General features: G+C 42.7%; 1 protein-coding gene across 2 annotated transcripts in view; it reads left to right on the top strand.

Annotated features, from left to right (window-relative positions):
- Positions 1-19627, top strand: part of STK39 (serine/threonine kinase 39) — a 259852-nt gene that overhangs the window by 190675 nt on the left and 49550 nt on the right. For both annotated transcript variants that reach the window (XM_069985123.1, XM_069985124.1), the window contains exon 16: positions 17274-17342. In XM_069985123.1, coding sequence (XP_069841224.1) covers positions 17274-17342 — 69 coding nt within the window. The remainder of the gene's footprint in view (positions 1-17273; positions 17343-19627) is intronic.

A 19627-nucleotide genomic window follows, 5' to 3' on the forward strand; every position in this document is an offset into this window, starting at 1 on the left:
CATTTGTGGTGCAACGTCTTAAAATATGATACAAATGGATAAAAGCACATTCCGACGCGTTTCGAGGATCTTCCCCAAAATGCGTTGGTGTGTGGTTTTATTCAGCTATATCATGTTCTAAAGGGCAACTCCAGCAAATATTTTTTTTCTTTCAAATCAACTGGTGCCAGAAAGTGCCAGAGATTTGTAATTTACTTCTATTAAAAAAATCTCATGTCTTCCAGTACTTTTCAGCCGTTGTTTGTCCTACACATCTATGTCGATGACATACAGAAGCTGGCAAGTACTGGAAGACCTAAGATTTTTGTAATAGAAGTAAATTACAAATCTCTGGCACTTTCCCACATTAGTTGATTTGAAGGAAAAAAAATTAGCTGGAGTTGCGCTTTAAGACGTTAGAGTAAAGTCAATTTTTTACTTGATTTGGAGCGGTGTGCATCCATACTTCTTCTCTGATTGTCATTATGAATGTAATGGTAATGGACACAGACATTATAACAGACGTAGAGGTATTTGCCATTTATTAAAGGAGTTATCCAGCGCTACAAAAACATGCCACTTTCCCCCCTCTCTTGTCTCCAGTTCAGGTGCGGTTTGCAATTAAGCTCCATTTATTTCAATGGAACTGAATTTGAAACCCCACCCAATCTGGAGACAAGAGAGGGGGTAATCTTGGCCCAGGAGCACTGCTGCTCCCCCACAGTGTCATCCGTCCCACCCACCACATTGATAATTAACAGAGCGGGTGGGCTGGATGACGCTGTGGGGAGGGGCAGTGCTCCTGGCCCAATATTACCCCGACTACCAGTGCAGCACCAGCGACGAGGGTAAAGGTAAAACACATACCTACTCCTCAGCGTCTTGGGCGCTATAGGGGGATATAAGAAAATTTGATTTATCTAACCTGCTGATAGTTCCCCTTTAAAAGGTGCCATTACAAAGTACACCTGTTCCTGAAAAATTAAGGCCTTACGTGGCCCTGTAGATGGAAAAATAAAAGCACTATGGCCCTTAGGCGAAGAGGAAAAAAATGCAAAAATGAAAATTGGCGCCTGGTCATTGAGGCCAATTTGGGCTGGGTCATGAAGGGGTTAAAAAAAATCTGGCCGAATAACAAAGAACACAGTTTTACACTGAAGAATTTATATGTTTACTGTATACAAGGATTTATATAAGGATTTATACAACTGCTTTCAGAGATCCAGTTAGTAGGACATCTTTAGAGTAATGCTCCCTGGGGAAACGTATGGAAAATAGCTGCTGTTCCCTATGAAGAAAAGTGTCTTTATAGTGGCGTCTATTAGTGAAATCCAGTCCTATAGGCTCTGTCCTCATTACATCTGCAGTGTAGATGGATGGTATACACCAGGTAAGGCTGTCCATGTAAACTTTTACTGTATCCTGTGTTGAATATTGCAATTTACTTAAAAAAATTTTTTTAAGGAGAGTCAATGGGAGTGCATTTGTGCCCTGCACGTATTATGCTGCAAATACATCCCAAATTACATCCCCAAATAAAAGGTGTCCAACACCTAAATAGGCACTGTTGTAGAGAGAGATCAAAAGTGAATTGGTTGGGATCTGATCACTATGCTATGTTATAGAGGCAGGATCCCAATGTAAGTTAATGGGAACATATTGGTAAAGGACACACAAAATATGAAGAGACGCACTAGGCTACACACTTCTCACTCTGCTAATTTTGTCAGGGTCAGACGTGTCAAAAGTTTTTTTTAGAGTGATGGGTTCACTTTAATTTTATGGTTGTAACAATTATGGATCAAAATTAATATGTGTGGTAAACTGAGAAAATGTTTGACCACTGAATTCAATAGAACTCTGAAGTCTGATCTAAAAGTCTGATTTTTGGGATTGAAAATTCCCATTTTTGAGCTATGTTCACACACCATCAAACTGATGGAAGTTTTTATTGGATGGACGTCATTTAAAGGGAAACAATGGTCATTATTTTTCTTTAAATGATGGTTGTCCAATAAAAATGGCGTGTGTGAACATAGCCTCGGGTAATTAATAGACTGAATAATTTAGTGAAAATGTAGCACAGTGCACTTATTAGACCTATGTATTATATTGAACTACACGCTTCTTTTTATCCACTAACAATAAACAATGAAAGTAACTATTGGATAATAGAGATGAGTGAACCTAAGCATGCAGCATTTGATTACCGGTGGCTGAAGAAGTTGAATGCAGCCCTAGGAAGTTCTGGAAAACATGGATACAGCATGTAGCCTATGGCTGGATCCATTTTTTCCAATCTGCCTCAGACCTCATTCACATGTTCAGTGTTTTTTTCTGGTGCGTACACTGTGTCCGCTATCACATCATCAGTCCACTAAAAAATCTGTGTGAATTGCATCCTTGGTGCATCAGCATTTTTTGCGAATCCCCCCAAAAAAGTACAGTACAGTGTTTTTTTTTTTTTATAAATTTGAACTGGTTCAAAAATTATGTCCATCCCCCTAAAAAGGTCACATGATCACTTTCAGCCTGTAACATTTCTTGGTGAATCAGAATTTTTTTGCAGATTCATATTCCATAGAATTCTGCAAAAAATTGTGCATCCAATAGACTTCAATTAGTGAATCCATAGGAAAATCTGGGTCTGTACTAGAACGTGTCCATTTATTTTGCAGATCAGATTGCGTACTTGTAAAATAAAGATTATGTGAATAGCCCAAAAGAAACTAACTTAGGTACATAATTGTGCATCCGCAATTGCGGACAAAATTACAGAATGTGTGAATAAGGAGTTAGGGCTCTATTACATGGAGCGATAATCAGCCAAATCAACCTGATTCAGACAATTAACACTTATTGTAATAGAGACAACAATCAGCCAATGAAACGATCATTGGCTGATTGTTTCTTTAGGTCCAGACCTAAAATTAGTGCCGCGAGCCGCGCATCGCTACGCGGAATAGCGATGCGCAGCCGGCGTCTGTCGATTGATCAGTTAATACCTGTAATGAATCAGTTAATTACTAGAGATGAGCGAACCGGCTGAGGTTGGGGGTTCGTATGAACCTGAACTCTTGGCTTCTGATTCCCGCTGTCTGCCCGCTCTGTGGAGAGGGTGGATACAGCCAGAGGACCGCCTAGAAAACTGGGATACAGCCTATGGCTATGGCTGTATCCCGGTTTCCCAGGAGGTCCTCAGGCTTTATCCACCCTCTCCACGGAGCGGGCAGACAGCGGGAATCATTGCCGAGAGTTCAGGTTCATACGAACCCGAACCTCAGCCGGTTCACTCATCTCTATTAATTACCTGTCCAAATTCCTAGTGTTCTCCTGCACTCTGCATGCATCCTGGTGGCAGCGGCTTCAGAGCAACCTGTCTGAGCTGACAGGCCACAGTGGTCCTGGACAGTGATTGGCTGACCGGCCTGTCAGCTCAGACAGACTGCTCTGAAGCTACAGCCGCCGGACGGAGAAGCATGCAGAACGCAGGAGAAGACCGGGAGCGTGGACAGGTAATGTATTAACTGTTTGGGCAGGGGCTGCACGGACATAACTAATGATGTCCATGCATCTTTTGCTAAAGGATTATCGGGCCGTTCAATAGGACCGTTAAACAATCGCTGATCTATCAGATTCGAGTTCTTAACAATGTAGAGTTCTTGAAAACCAAAAGAAATTGATACAGAAAGTTTTCTAAAAAAAATTGTACAACTTTAGTTTTTCAATAGCATTTATTTGCTAAAACGATACAATCTTTTAACCATTTGCTACATTCAGCGATAAGTAATACGATAAGTATAAAAGTTGTCCTGGTATATCTACAAACACCTACTTGTTTCCTCAAGGTCACATGAGTACAAGCTCCATCATGTTGTTATTAAACATTTTTACTCGCCCATAAATTATCACCGCCTTCTCCATTGTCCACTGATTGGCTGCAGAATATAAGTGCCGAAATGAAACATCAGTCACAGCGATTAATCCAAGACTTGTCCTTCAATTCCGTGGGATTTATTTAAAAGATTGTAGTAAAAAAGAAAGCTAATAGGTTTGGCACACGGTCATAGAAAGATCACAACCAGAGTGGACTTTTGGCCAGCAAACTTTTACAATAATTTAACTGCTTGTCTTAACCAATAGCCTAAGCTATTATTTCAGTGTATACTCTAATGAATTGATAACATGATGTATGCTGTAATAGATCTCACAGCCCATATTACAATTTAAAGAGATTTTATGTTGCAGAGGTAGAAAAACGTTTAAAAAAAAAAAAAATTCTTAAAGGGGTTGTCCGGAATTTTACAAATTCTTTGACTTATTTCCCCTCAGAAACAAACCGAAAAGATGCAAGGGTGGTGGCATAAAAAAAGCTGAACAAGCCTTTGTTTGAAATGTTCACTTCAAAGAGCATTGCAGTGCTACCTCTAAGTTCATTCTGGAAAAAAAGTTAAAAGAACACACTTTAAGGGGTTATCTGGTTAACAAAAACAATATTCTAAACAATCCCCCTTCCCAATACCACCCTGTGTCTAGTATATAACATATATAAGCTAGCTTGCACTCGTTCCTTGTTTTTTCTCATTCTTTTCGGCTCTTGTTGTCTAAAATCCTCTATTCCGGGTCCACTCAGACCACGCTCAGCTCTTTCTTCCCCCCTCCCCATTGTAGTTACAGGACATGTGATCTCCTCTCTGGTTAGCTGACTATTGACTTGGTAACCTGACCCCCAGGAGACATCATCTGCATCATCTCCATGCACCTGTGCTGCTTCCGTAGACTTACATGTGTCCCTCAGCCTAGGTTTCTGTAATATGAAATCTTATAGTTCTGTCACAGTTTGCTGTCAGTGAATGCAGGCATATGTACCTGTCTTTGTGTCACAGCTCTGCCTATTGTAAGTGTAATGAATGTTCTTAGAGTCTAGATGGAACGAGAATGTTTTCATTCACAGTCAGGAAACAGAGATCTAAACCTACACTACACCCCCCTCCCACCCCTGGTAAACAGATGCCTGTTATGCAGCACATAGCTACACCATGTGTGCATCAGCTAGTATGGAATACATATTGGAGTGATGTGATGCATATGGCATATGCTGTATCCCAGTTTTCTAGGCGTTTTCTAGGCGTTCCTTGCGCTGTATCCACCCGCTGCACGGAGCCGGCAGACAGCGGGAGTCAGATGCCGAGATTTCTGGTTCGTACGAACTAGAAATCCGGCAGGTTGGCTCATCTCTAGTCACATCAAGCAAAGGCAGGACAGTGGAATCATACACAGGGACTACAGAATAACCATGACACTGAAACACTGAAGAATTGGAGCTATTTGTGTATAAGGTTCTGGGATATGCCGCACTAGGTCTTGAGCCTGTAGCTGGAGCCACAATAGAAGATAACCAGGGTACCACAGCAGCGTCTGGTGTCGGCTGTTAGCCCTTGATATGGATGGTATAACCCAAATCTTGCAGTTTTTTGCTATTTATAGTAGCAGCAAAAGTATTCCTGGACCATTATAGGAGACCATGTATAAATCCAAGTCCCTGTAAGGCATCACCATTGCTAGATGTATTCCATTATAACCGTTATCATAAGTCCTGTTAATACAGATAGATTATGGATAAAATTGGATGGAAATTTTTTCATTTGACAGTTTTTTTTAAGTAAATGAAGGATACAGGTTGATGTAAACCATCAAATACATCTTGCAATTCCTAACGTGTTGCATAGCCTGATGTCAGCCCGTCCATGTATGAATGTATCTCACCAGTGCAGGAGTCAGCCGGATCCGTACAGTTATTATAAGAAAGAAATGAGAAATTTAAGCAGCTGTCTGGCAAATCGCTTCAATTTGTGGGAAATGTTTTCTGAAGCTTTTTTAGTATCACAGGAATCTGCTTCTGTCCCAAAGCTCCGGTCTGAGTGTTCCCAGGGGAACAGTGTGTCACACAACAGCGCATATTCAGGAAAGAAATTGTCCATCTCATATAATGTGCAGGCTGCTCGGAGCGTAGAGCGGCTCCGGCAGTGTAGCCGATGTGCAACATTTAACGCATGGTTGTAATATATGGTTTCCATAACATCCGTGTGTCCTCAGAGGCTGTATGGACAAGGGTTGTGGCGTTCAGGAAACCCCTTTAAAATGAATGTACTACCAGGTACAACACTATAAAGTGTCACTGTCATCTCAGGTTTGTTTTTTTGCAGAAATCAATAGTACAGGCGATTTTAAGAAACTTTGTAATAGGGTTTATTAACCGAAAAATGCATTTTTATCATGAAAAAGCAGTTTGAAGCTCTCCCCCCTGTCTTCATGGTTCTCTTATGGAGAGGGGAGGGGTTTAGGGAGATGAGGCACCAAAACAGGACAACAAAGAGTTAATTTACAGCTACATTACCTGGCTATCTCCTCTGAAGTCAGCACTGACCTCTCTGACCTCTAAGTAGTGGCTTTCACACAGGTCCCGCTGTGTAATACTTTGTTCTCTGCTGCCAAATAATCTCCTCCTCCCTCCTCCCCTCTCCTTAGGTTACACAGGGCCCGACTGATGTAAAAGAGTCAAGATTTCCTGATAATGAGTAGTGAATGAGAGAAAGGGGGGGACCTGGGGAAAGTCTTTCTGAATATAGATAATGGCATATTTGCCAAATAATCCCAAGTACAAAGTTTCTTAAAATCGCCTGTACTATTGATTTCTGCAAAAAAAAAAAAAATAAAAAAAAAATAATAATAATAATAAAAAAATATGACAGTGACATCAATAGACCTGCGCTGGAGCGGGAATGCTGCGGTCCTTTTTTTGAACTGCCGCCCGGTTCAAGCGCACGGCATCGGTCTATTCCAGGGCACCAGCCTGGCCTGAAGCACTGGAGGCAGGCCCGTTGGCCCCCAGAATCTTTCTGATCCCAGTCTACCCCACGATCTGCTGACGGATACGCATTTACATGGAACCCAACAAACTTAACCTAATCTATATGAATGACTTAAAGTGAATGTACCACTAGGTACATTACTTTAAGATTTTTACTTCAATAGACCGGCGCCGGAGGGGGGATGCTGTGTTGCTTGTTTTTGAACCACTGCCTGGTTCCCACGCACAGCTCCATTCTATTCCTGGGCACCGGCCCAGCCTGAAGCACTGGAGGCAGACCTGCTGGCCCCCAGTGTAACGTTCTGCTTTCCCCTCTGTGACACAGCTTTATTGATTCTTATGGAGCTGTGTCACAGAGATGAGAGCAGAACGTCACACTGGGGGCTGGAGGGCCCATCTCCAGTGCGGGGCTGGGAGGTGGTTCGAAAAACGCGCCGCAGCATCCCCCCTCCAGCACCGGTCTATTGATGTAAAAATCTTAAAGCAATGTACCTGATGGTACATTCACTTTAAGTTATCCATATTGGTTAGATTAAGTTTGTTGGGTTCCATGTAAATGCGTATCGGTCAGTCCTCTTATACCAGATCTTGGGTAGACTAGGATCAGAAAGGCTCTGTATACGCACAGCAAAAAGTGGTGACACTCTCTGTTAATAAATAAATTGGTACATCCATGCCTGGTATGAAGAAGTGGGGGCAGACAGATGTTGGCCACATGAACTTTTAGTTGGCAATCATTACATTGAAGGGAGTCTGTCAGTTCTATATCAGAGTTACAGACTTGGCCAGATAGTTTCTAGGAAGGTAGAAAAAAATCATACCTTTCTTTTAGCTGATGGCTAAAGTCATAAAATCAAATCTTCCTTTTAGACTCAGGAAGCATAGAAGCTAGGCTGAGCTGCTGCATGCATGCCTCCTCCCTCCACCACCCTTCCCTTCACTGCAAGATTGATATACAGCGCTTGGCTTCCAGCATTGTGCTCTGTACATCAACGATACAGGACAATAAGGGGCAAGGGAGGGAAGAGGCCTGCATGCAGCAGCTCAGCCTGGCTTCTTTGAGCTTAGAAGTAAAACATGCTTTTAAAACTCATCTTCTTATAAAATACCATTTTCTGCAGCTCTAAGCATGAGTAAGCTCTCAAATGTATAAATGGTATACTAAAACATTTAAAAGAGGTATTGGCCGTCTATATGGGTGATAGTTGCAGTAAAAAAGCAGGTGAAGCCAAAGGCCATTGTCTGTAAAGATCAGCTAAGGGCTGAGACAAGGCTGAAGAAATGCTTGACCACTTCAAGTCAAAGTCACTACAGATAGACACGTAGGAGAACCTAACTGAGGAACATTTACCTGCAAGGAAAGACAACCCCCATGGGGAGAGTTCTTGCTTCATAGAGCTATGAGCCCAAATCAGATAAATGGAAACCACTATGAGTTATAACAATGCTGGTACACGTAGGTCAAGAAAGTTGCTTATTCATTGACCCCTATGAGGAGCGAGTTTGTGAAGTTATATGTCACTACAGCCATCTGGGCCTTGGGATTTTTCCATGCTTGAACTATAATAAAGTCTTATACTTAGAAACAAGAGAGTCAGCAAACTCGTATGTATTCCGATCACTTATTCTCCATCATTTGCAGTTCTTCAGAAAACCTGTTTCTTCCTGTTCCTCCATAGAGCGCTGAATATATTACATTCTCAAGTCTATTGGTATCTGACAATTTTAGGCAAGTTTAGACAAAGATAAGGGAAATCGCAGCATTGCGGCTACTTTAGAAATTTGGGACTGTTTGGATCATTATACTTGTATATGGTGGAGGGCTGCATAATGGCCGGGCTCAGAATATGGATCATATATGTCTTGTGTATCAGATTAATGAATGCAAAAATGGCCGCTCATTAGTCTTAGTTCATATGGATGGATATCGCCATGGCAACAAGATAGCAGGACACATCACAGGTGTTTGGATGAATGGGGTCTTGGTGTGATACACAGAGGTGATTCATATGGTAATAGCCATCCTCACATACTGTATAACCAACTAAAAAACAGACTAAACAACCCAAGAAAGTTAATTCAACTCAATAGACCCAATAAAATAATTGCTGAAAATATTCTGTTAGTAAAATCAGTCCTCTCATTATGTGGTTTGCATATACTCTTTATGTTCGGGAACACATGGGGGAAGGCGGCCTTCTCGTAACATAGACAGACGCTAAGAATGGTCATGATCATTATTAGTGGACGTTTATTTAACGGGATAGCCGCGTTTGACCGATATGTTCCTGAAGTGGTAACATAGCCTATGGCTGATTCCAATAATACTATGGTCATCCGGGGTCATGTACAGTATGTGCTGGCTGCATTCAGAGAATCAGAAACAATGCATAGACACACAGAAACATACATGATTGTCAGCAGAAAAAGACCACTGGGTCCATCTAGTCTGCCCTTTTAGTATTTCCCTTCTTATTATCTTAGGATAGATATATGATTATTTCAGGCAGGTTTAAATTTTGATATTGTAGATTTACCTACCACTTCTGCTAAAAGTTTGTTCCAAGCATCTACTACTCTTTCAGTAAAGTAATATTTTCTTACGTTGCTTCTGATCTTTCCCCCAATAACCTCTCACTGTGTCCTCTTGTTCGAGTTCAGTTTTTTTACTAAAAACACTTCCCTCCTGAACCTTATGTAGTCCTTTAACACACTTAAAGGTTTCGATCATGTCCCCCCTTTCCCTTCTTTCCTCCAGACTATACAGATTCATATCCTTAAGCCTGACACCCTCCACCATGTTTGTAGCCGTCTTTGGACCCTTTCTATTTTATCAATATCCTTTGGAGGTGAGGTCTCCAGAACTGGTCACAGTATTCCAGATGTGATGTCACTAGAGCTCTATACAGCGGGATCACAATCTCCTCTTCCTACTAGTTATTCCTCTAGCTATACACCCCACCAGAATACCATTATATATATACAGCGCAGCATACCAATATATATTGTTAGCCACCGGACAGCAGGACAAGACAAACAGTGAGCCCTAAGCTCAGCCCCGCCCACTGTCCTCTACCTATTTGCCACAATCCGCCCTAAAATGGCGGCGAGCAACTGGGCGGCAGTCCCTGCGCTGGCTAGGTGGGACACAAGGACAAGACAGACAGACAAAACACAATAACGAATGGTCAACAGTCCGGGTCACAACAAACGGGCAGCAAAAGTACAAAATCACAATCCGAAGGCAAAGTCAATATACAGGCAGTATGGTCAGGGGCAGGCAGCAAACAAGAATGGTCAGAAAGGCAAAGCAGGGTCAGAATCAACAGAGCAAGAATAGAAACACAGAACCAGGCAGAGACAAGCTCAATATCCGGCAATGAGAGCACAGACTGGGTTAGTAATATAGGAGGCCAGGATTCTGGTCCAGAATGTAATTGGACCATCCCCCTGATCTCCAAGCACAGACACCTGAGAACAAGACAGATCCACTGGCAGGATGACCTGTCAGTCACAGCAGAACCCAAACACAGATTAACCATGACATGGCCAGACAGAATTCAGCAGGTGAAGTCGGGTGTGTCTCCCAAGAAAGGTGAGCATATAAACCAGTGTTCACACACTGGCAACTATTTATTGTGATCTAACTTAGTGGAGGATAGCCATGATTAAGGCTGCGGTGTAGCAGCCGAAACGCGTAGGCTTCAGTTGGGGGCATGCCGCACGTGTGTACGGTGACGGAGATACAATAAACAACGCACTTGATTCCACCTTGCCGGGAGCTGGACTCGTTTCTTTTCCGCATCTACTCAGGACACCTGTTGGAGTGTGAGCCCGTGCTGTGAAGCTCGGTGGATGGGGTAAGCTGGCTTTTTTCCGTTCAAAACAAAACACAGAAACAGGATACAAGAAAATCAGTGCCTTCTCGGCCGAACAGCACGAGCCGAGGGGCGCATAATGCTCTGCAGAGATACCATCCTGACAGTACCCCCCCTTTTATGAGGGGCCTCAGGACCCTCACAGGACTCAACTTCACTTAGAAGATTGCCATCTGACTCCCATTCATCAGAAGAAGAGTCCATGGCATGGAGAACAGGCTTACTGACAGGACGAGCAGAAGAACATGATAAATTGGCATCAGATACAGGCAAATCAGTTACAGTAGAACTAGCAATGTTTATTTCGCCGGAGGGTACCTGTGCGCCCAAGTGACCTTCCTGGGAGTCACCTGGACGCCGATGATCTGGGTGCAGGTTTTCTTGCCGCTTGGGACGCTTGTGGCAGAAACTGATGAAGTGGCTACTGTCACCACAGTAATAACACAGACCGTTGTGTCTCCGGTGTTCTTGCCTGGTCCTGGCGTCCAATTGTCCCAGCTGCATGGGCTCGTCCTCATGTATATCAGGGATAACAACAGAGTGTTTGACAGAGCAGGGGACAGAGGTCTTAGAAGGGTCAGAGCCTACTTTCTCCCTATGTCTGTCACGGAGCCTACGGTCTATGCGAATAGCCAAATTCATGGCCTGCTTTAGGGTGGAAGGATCTGGGTGTCCTGTCCAGGCATCCTTAATGCCATCAGACAACCCCTGCTTAAATTTGCATCTAAGCGCAGGATTGTTCCATCCGGATGGAACGCACCACTGGCGGAACTCGGCACAATACTCCTCCACTGGTCGCTTGCCCTGTCTCAAAACTGTCAACTGCCTCTCAGCTGCTGCTGCCCTGTCAGGGTCATCATACAGTAATTCCAATGCGGAGAAAAACTGATCCACAGAAGACAATTCAGTGGCATCTGGAGGCAAAGAAAAGGCCCACTCCTGCGGAGGTCCTTGTAAGAGTGACATAATGATGCCCACTCTCTGGCTTTCATCCCCAGAGGACCGGGGACAAAGTCTGAAAAACAACTTACATCCCTCTCTGAAGATCCGAAAGGCCTTTCTCTCGCCCTTGAACCTATCAGGAAGCTGCACTGGAGGTTCTGGGGGAACAGCAGCAGATAGCATGGCATTTTGGCCCAGGAAAGACTCTACCTGCTGCACCCGTTGCGTAAGGTCCAGAACAAGCTGGTTGAGACTTTGCATTTGCTCAACCAGAGCTTTCATGGGGTCCATAGCAAGGTGGAGAGAGAGAAGAGAAAGAAAAAAAAAAAGTAAGGCCGGATATTCTGTTAGGAACCGGACAGCAGGACAAGACAAACAGTGAGCCCTAAGCTCAGCCCCGCCCACTGTCCTCTACCTATTTGCCACAATCCGCCCTAAAATGGCGGCGAGCAACTGGGCGGCAGTCCCTGCGCTGGCTAGGTGGGACACAAGGACAAGACAGACAGACAAAACACAATAACAAATGGTCAACAGTCCGGGTCACAACAAACGGGCAGCAAAAGTACAAAATCACAATCCGAAGGCAAAGTCAATATACAGGCAGTATGGTCAGGGGCAGGCAGCAAACAAGAATGGTCAGAAAGGCAAAGCAGGGTCAGAATCAACAGAGCAAGAATAGAAACACAGAACCAGGCAGAGACAAGCTCAATATCCGGCAATGAGAGCACAGACTGGGTTAGTTATATAGGAGGCCAGGATTCTGGTCCAGAATGTAATTGGACCATCCCCCTGATCTCCAAGCACAGACACCTGAGAACAAGACAGATCCACTGGCAGGATGACCTGTCAGTCACAGCAGAACCCAAACACAGATTAACCATGACATGGCCAGACAGAATTCAGCAGGTGAAGTCGGGTGTGTCTCTCAACAAAGGTGAGCATATAAACCAGTGTTCACACACTGCAAACAAAACACAGAAACAGGATACAAGAAAATCAGTGCCTTCTCGGCCGAACAGCACGAGCCGAGGGGCGCATAATGCTCTGCAGAGATACCATCCTGACATATATATATATATATATATATATATATGACCCAGCATACCAATATATATATATATATATATATATATATATATATATATATATATGCAGCCCAGCATACCATTTTATATATACACAGCGCAGCATACCTGTATATATATATATATATATATATACCAGCATACCATTATTTATTTATATATATATATATATATATATATATATATATATATATATATATATATATATGAACTGGAGAGAATGGAACGGCTGCACATCCCACCATCTATGGCTGATACTAACGCCGCTAAGCCTATATTAAAAATCAACACCAGAGTGTCTGCAGTGCCCGAAAGGTACCCCTGCTGAAGAGAGCACATGTGGAGGCGCGCCTCAGGTATGCCAATGATCATTTGAAAGATGAACCAAGTTATTGGGAGAAGGTTTTGTGGTCAGATGAGACCAAAATTGAACTTTTTGGCCTCAACTCCACCCGCCATGTGTGGAGGAAGAAAAATGCTGCCTATGACAACAAGAACACTGTGCCCACCGTCAAGCATGGAGGTGGAAGCATAATGTTTTGGGGGTGTTTCTCTGCCAAGGGTACAGGGCTACTTCACCGCATCACTGGGAAGATGGATGGAGCCATGTACCGCACAATCCTGAGGGACAACCTCCTCCCCTCTGCCAGGGTTCTGAAAATGGGCCGTGGTTGGGTCTTCCAACATGATAACGACCCTAAACATACAGCAAAGGCAACAAAGGATTGGCTCAAGAAAAATCACATTAAGGTCATGGAGTGGCCCAGCCAGTCGCCAGACCTCAATCCGATGGAAAATCTATGGAGGGAGCTGAAGGTCAGAGTTGCCAAGCGACAGCCCACCAACCTTCATGATTTAGAGAGAATCTGCAAAGAAGAGTGGGCCAAAATTCCCCATGGTGTGTGTGCTAAACTTGTGGTTAACTACAACAAACGTCTCACCGCTGTGCTTGCAAACAAAGGCTTTGCCACTAAGTATTGAGTGTGTTTGGCAAGAGGGATCAAATACTTATTTTCCTCATTGAAATACAAATTAATTAAAATATATTCTTTAAAATTATATTTTTTTCTTGATATTCTGTCTCTCCATGTTAGAATATATCTACCATTAAAAGTGCTGAAGGATAGTGTCTTTATTAGTGGGCAAACAAAGAAAATCAGCAAGGGATCAAATACTTCTTGGACTCACTGTATATATATAGCCCATCATACCATTATTTACAGCCGAGCATACCATTATATATATACAGCCCAGCATACCATTTTATATATAGATAGATAGATGCAGCCTAGCATAAGTGACTCTTTTTTTACAATGATGTTTAAAACAACATGAAATCACGACAGGACGTCTCAGAGATTTCGTACTCCTATTTTAAAAGGGTTAATATTTTTCCAGGCTGAAGGGCTCTTAGCTTATATATTAGATTATTCAGATCCGTTTATGCAATAATGTATTGAACACTGAAGCAAGACAACAAAACGGAAGCTTGTGATTTGTTACCGTCTATAAGACCAGCATTTATTATGATAGATTATGGAACAATCTATCCATAGCTGAGGCTTTAGTAGGTAGTAAAACAGATTTGGGAACATTGAAGTGAGAATGGCCGCATAATTTATACACATGCTATACTTTAGATGTTGCTTCTGTTCTTAAACATTATAAACTAAAATGATAGATTGTGAATAGGATTTCTGTTTAGCAGTAACAAATATGCTAATGTGATTATAACTAGAGGTGACAGCAACTTAAGCATGCTCGAGTCCGTTCATTCGGTATGTGAATACAAGTGGCTGAAGAAGTTGGATGCAGCCCAAGAGAATCTGGGAAAACATGGACACAGCCTGTGGCCTATCACTATCTTCATGTTTTCCAGGACTCCCTAGGGCTGCATCCAACTTCTTCAGCCACCAGTATTCAAATGACGAATGATCGGATGTGAACAATTGGAGTTGTGCTCATGTCTTATTATTACTTATCTGCCCCAGAACATCACGTAAAACCCATGTCCTCTGGTGGTGCCTTGTAATAGACTATAGGCCTTCATATACATTAGAGACATGTTGATGAAACACAACGATTTTGGTGGGATTGGATGAAAGTTTAAGGGGGTAGTTAAGCAAGAAAAAACAAAAAATCAACTGGTGCCAGAAAATACCAGAGATTTGTTAAAATTTTTTGTCTTCCAGTACTTGTCATCTGCTGGATGTCCTGCAGGACGTTGTGTAATCTTTATAGTCTGGAGAGCAGGAGAGGTTTTTTGGGGGGATTTGGACAGTTCTTGTCACGGACAGAAGTGGCAGCAGAGAGCACTGTAAATAATACACTACTTACTAGGTCAAGGAGACACATGATACCTTTCATACATTTGTTTGTGCTTCCATAATGTACAAGCAATGCTTTTCTCCTCTGTTGCGAAGAGTCAAAGAGGCTTTCCCAAGGTCCTAAAGTCCTGAGAACTGCCATATCTCCTCACTCCCCCTCCCATCCATTTCCCTGTTTTCCAGCCCTGAACCTTGTTTCTAAATTGTGTAGAAAACAATGAAAGAAAAAAATGTCAGCTCACCATCCCGCTAAAGTGTCCACAGTGCAAATCCAGTGTCCCGTAGATAGGAGCACGTGTAGAACGAGATATTGCGAGCCGTAACTCGTATAGGATCCAATGGAAAGGTGAAGTCCGCAGCTCCTTAAAATGTGAAAGTCTTTATTTTGCGTCCAACATCAAACAAAAATAGACCTACTGGATAAAAACATGCGCCTACGCGTTGCGGAGATACACTCCTTAATCATGGCATTAAAGATTTTCACATTTTAAGGAGCTGTGGACTTCACCTTTCCATTGGATTCTAAATTGTGTGCCTGTGCCCTGCATACAAATTGTGGGCAATTATGACATATGTTCCCGGTTATGATGACCAGACTTGACTTGACATTTCCAATTTCCTGCATAGAACATTTCGAGATTTTCCTGTAGAAATCAGCTGAGGATCAGAATTGACTGAAAATAAATAAATAAAATAAAGAAATAAAATCGGTGCTCCTTTGGCCACACTTCCCTGATCCCCCACGATCAGCAGATCTCCCTCCAGATCCCCCATAGACGCTGCAGTCACATGGACCGTGGCGCCTATGGGGTTAACTGCCCTGGGGGGAGCGCGGCTCCCCTCTGGACAGGGGCAGCGGGGGGAGGCAGGGCTAGCATGACGTTGCAGGAACAGCCTGCTTTACATGACGTTCCGGGGACATTATTTTGCGGCAAGGGGTAAACTGACCTCCACTGATGACGTGCGTGTGTAATTGGTTGGAGCAGTCACATGTCAATCTGGCAAGTCATAGCTAGTGATGAGCAAACATCCCAATGTTCGTTTTGGATCCTGAACACGAACATAAAAGAAAATTATTGTGATCGGTTCAGTTCGTGTTCACTGAACATTCACAAACAAATAACAAACGTACAGTAGAAGCGTCTGTTTCGGTCTATGCACATACGTACAGATTATCAGGTGCAAAGCGTAAATTGTGCAGTTGCGTACATTGCCAGATAAACGTTCACATGTTCAACTATGTTTTAAAATGATTGTTAGATCCATTCCGATCGTCAAACAAATTGTGATCGGCGAACACGAACAATTAGCTTTGAGCATACGAACATTTACAAACATGTTCGCTCATCACTAGTCATAGCAAGGGGTTTGGTTTACAGAGACTGGTGGGGGCCCAGGAGTGCAGGAGGTTGCAGGAGTGCCAGGGCATCAGTATAGTGGGTATAGTATTTTATATTTTTTTACATTTTTATGTGCACTTCTGCTAGCCTATTTCTTCTTCACCATCAATTACCATATGTACATGTGTAACTTGTCAGTATTATTATTAAAATCAGCATCCCAGTGGGCATTTTCTGTTACTCCACACAGAAAATCCTCGGATTTATCATAGTACTGGCTGTAGCAATTTTTTTTTCTTTCAAATCAACTGGTGTCACAAAGTTATATTGGTCTCTAAATTACTTCTTTTTAAAAATCTGAAACCTTTCAGTACTTATAAGCTTCTGTATGTCCTGCAAGTAGTGGTGTATTCTTTCCAGTCTGACACAGTGCTCTCTGCTGCCACCTCTGTCCATGTCTGGAACTGTCCAAAGCGGTTTCTATGGGAATTTTCTACCGCTTTGTACAGTTCCTTTTACTGAGAGGAAAACATTGGCATAAGAGTATACTAAAGAGGTAGTAAGTTAACCTGCCAATACTAATCACTATTCAGATATCGGCGCGGCTACAGATGCAGCAGAGCTGAATCTTTTCATAACAGCATTTGGGCAAAATAAAAAATATAGCTCGGCTACTTCCCACAAATTCCACTCTGCTACTCCTGCAGCAATCCTTTCATCCCTGTAAAGAACCTTTTATCATACTAGTTATAAGGTTCAACACCAATGCAGCGGCATTCTAAAGCGAATCCCAGCCTTATCATGTATTGCCCTGAAAGTATTATTTATGTGTTATCTGTCTCTCTCCGCAGATACGGCAGATGGTGTTTCGCAGGAGCTCTTCTCTGCAGGCCTTGTGGACGGTCATGATGTAGTTATAGGTAAATGACATTTCTTTCTTGGAACTATTACATGATTACTTTAGCATTTCAAGGAAATAATTACATTTAACCTCCCTCATATCTCGGAGGATCCCGCCGCCGGCTAATGCTTCCATAGATGTCTGCGGGCGTAAAGCACAAAATACAAGTGTGACTTCAAAGAATAAAAAATATATTTTCAATTATATTCTAATTATTGTTACCCGGCTGCTGACTGCTGGGCTATTCTGCTTTTATTAGAAGTCGGAACCTTTTAAAGTGGAAGCGGATTTATGGGTTTCCTAAGCAGCAGATAGGTTAATCGTCCCGCTAATCTTTATGGTGTTTTTGTAATTTAATTTAGATGGTACTGCAGAGATACAAGGAAGAAATGATGGGAACTTTTAAGTATGTTGTGCTATTAGGATAGGAAAGCAGAGTTGTTTGTACGCGTGCCGCCTCTCACCTGGGGTAGCCGAGGCGTTCAGTTAATTATTTGAGCAGCTTGGCTTTAATATCTCCTCCATGACTTTCCTCCTCCAGAATGAAGCCGCTATCCACGGCTATAACCTTATTATTAATTAAGCTCTTCAAAGGATAGTTGGCAGGGTTTGGTTTGACCTCCTGTAATAGTAAACTATTATATGTTGCTTTCCTCTCTTGTTTTGTTAATTTTTTTTTTTTACGAACCTTGATGTAAACAGACACATAATTCACTTCTTTATCTCGTACGCAATCACAAAATAAAAAAATGATGGCGGAGCAAAGAAAATGCGACGACCGTAGAAGAGCAATTTGCTGATTAATTTTGTTCATGAAAGCGTAAAACGAAAAAGTTTGGAATGCTTTTCGATCCGTATGTTATATTCCTCAATTTTTTTGCTTTGTTTTTGCTACCCCTTTAATGGAGGAAAATGAATGAAGAAACGGTTGTATTTGTGTGCATTCACTTTTCTATTAATGTTCATTATAAAAAAAAAAAACGTATCTAAGCGCATCCGTTGGTCGACCATGTTTATGTTTACGCTAAAAAAGGAAGCGTTTTTGATCAGTTTTTTTATCCTTTTTTTAATAATAATCATCCGTTTGTTCCATTAAAGTGATCCATTAAATGGAGAGTAAAAACGCAGTGTGAACTGTCAGCTAATAAAGATGACTTTAGCTGCTTAGATGGTTACGTAGCTATGTAAGCAGTGAGACTATCTGTACCTGGGGGCTATGTTCACACTACGTAAGTTTCCGGCCTTAGTGTGTTCCGTGAATAAGCGGCCGGAGATTTACGTAGTTTGCGTACAATGTAAAGTATACGATCTACGGCTGCACAGTTCACACTACGTAAGAACTTACGCCAAGATCGTACACGGCTCCGTAAAAAATGAACCAGACCATTGTTTGAGGACAAAGATGCTGTAACTTACGTTCCCGTAACATGCGGTCCTGTACGGAGTGGGGATTTCTTCATTTTTGCACTTTGATTTGCCGATCCAAAAGGTTCTGTGGGGTGTCCGGGGCTAGCCGAAGATTTCCAAGTAAAAGAGCGCTGTCAGATCGCTACGTACGGCGCTCGGGAAGCGCAAGTAGACTACGGGCGTAAGTTCGCGGACCGTACGTAGCCGGCCGCAACTTACGTAAATCCCCGGCCGGAGTTTAACACGTATATGTCCGGCCGCGAAAAATATGCGGCCGGACATATACGTAGTGTGAACATAGCCTTAAAGGGGAAGATGTGTCTCTTACCTTCCCCCTCCAGGCTTTTCTGTATGCATGTTTCCCCATACATTTTGGCACTGATAATAATATCTTACAGAAACAGCGCCACTCTTGTTAAGTTGGCAGTGCGGTTGGCCGGGTGCTGGATACTGGTGTTGAACCAGCTGGTGGTATCTGGTGTTTTGGGGTGACTCTTCACGGTGGCCAGGAGTGGTAATACCCACCCCCGAACACAGGGGCATCAGACCTTTGGTAGAACTAGTTTGAGGTGCAGGGTGTGGCAACAGAGATGACAGAGTCCCACTTAACAAAGCTTAAACTTCAGTGCAATACAAAAATGTAACAGTGCTTTAGTGCAATAAACAGTCAATATCTCAACAGTAGCTTGAGGTAAAGATAAAATAGGAATAAGTTGTAGCAGTAGATAGGGGCCGAATAGGAGGCCTTGCCTAAGTAGTATCGTACTCTGCCAGGATGCATGTAAAATGTTTGTCTTGAAGAAACTCCTCGTACTTACGCTTAGATAAGTCTGTGTTATCTGCCTGCCATCTGCCTGCACAGTATCAGTGACTGCCCTGTGAGATAGTACGAGTCCC

The sequence above is a fragment of the Dendropsophus ebraccatus genome, chromosome 9 (assembly GCF_027789765.1).
Source record: "Dendropsophus ebraccatus isolate aDenEbr1 chromosome 9, aDenEbr1.pat, whole genome shotgun sequence".
NCBI classification, from domain to species: Eukaryota; Metazoa; Chordata; class Amphibia; order Anura; family Hylidae; genus Dendropsophus; species Dendropsophus ebraccatus.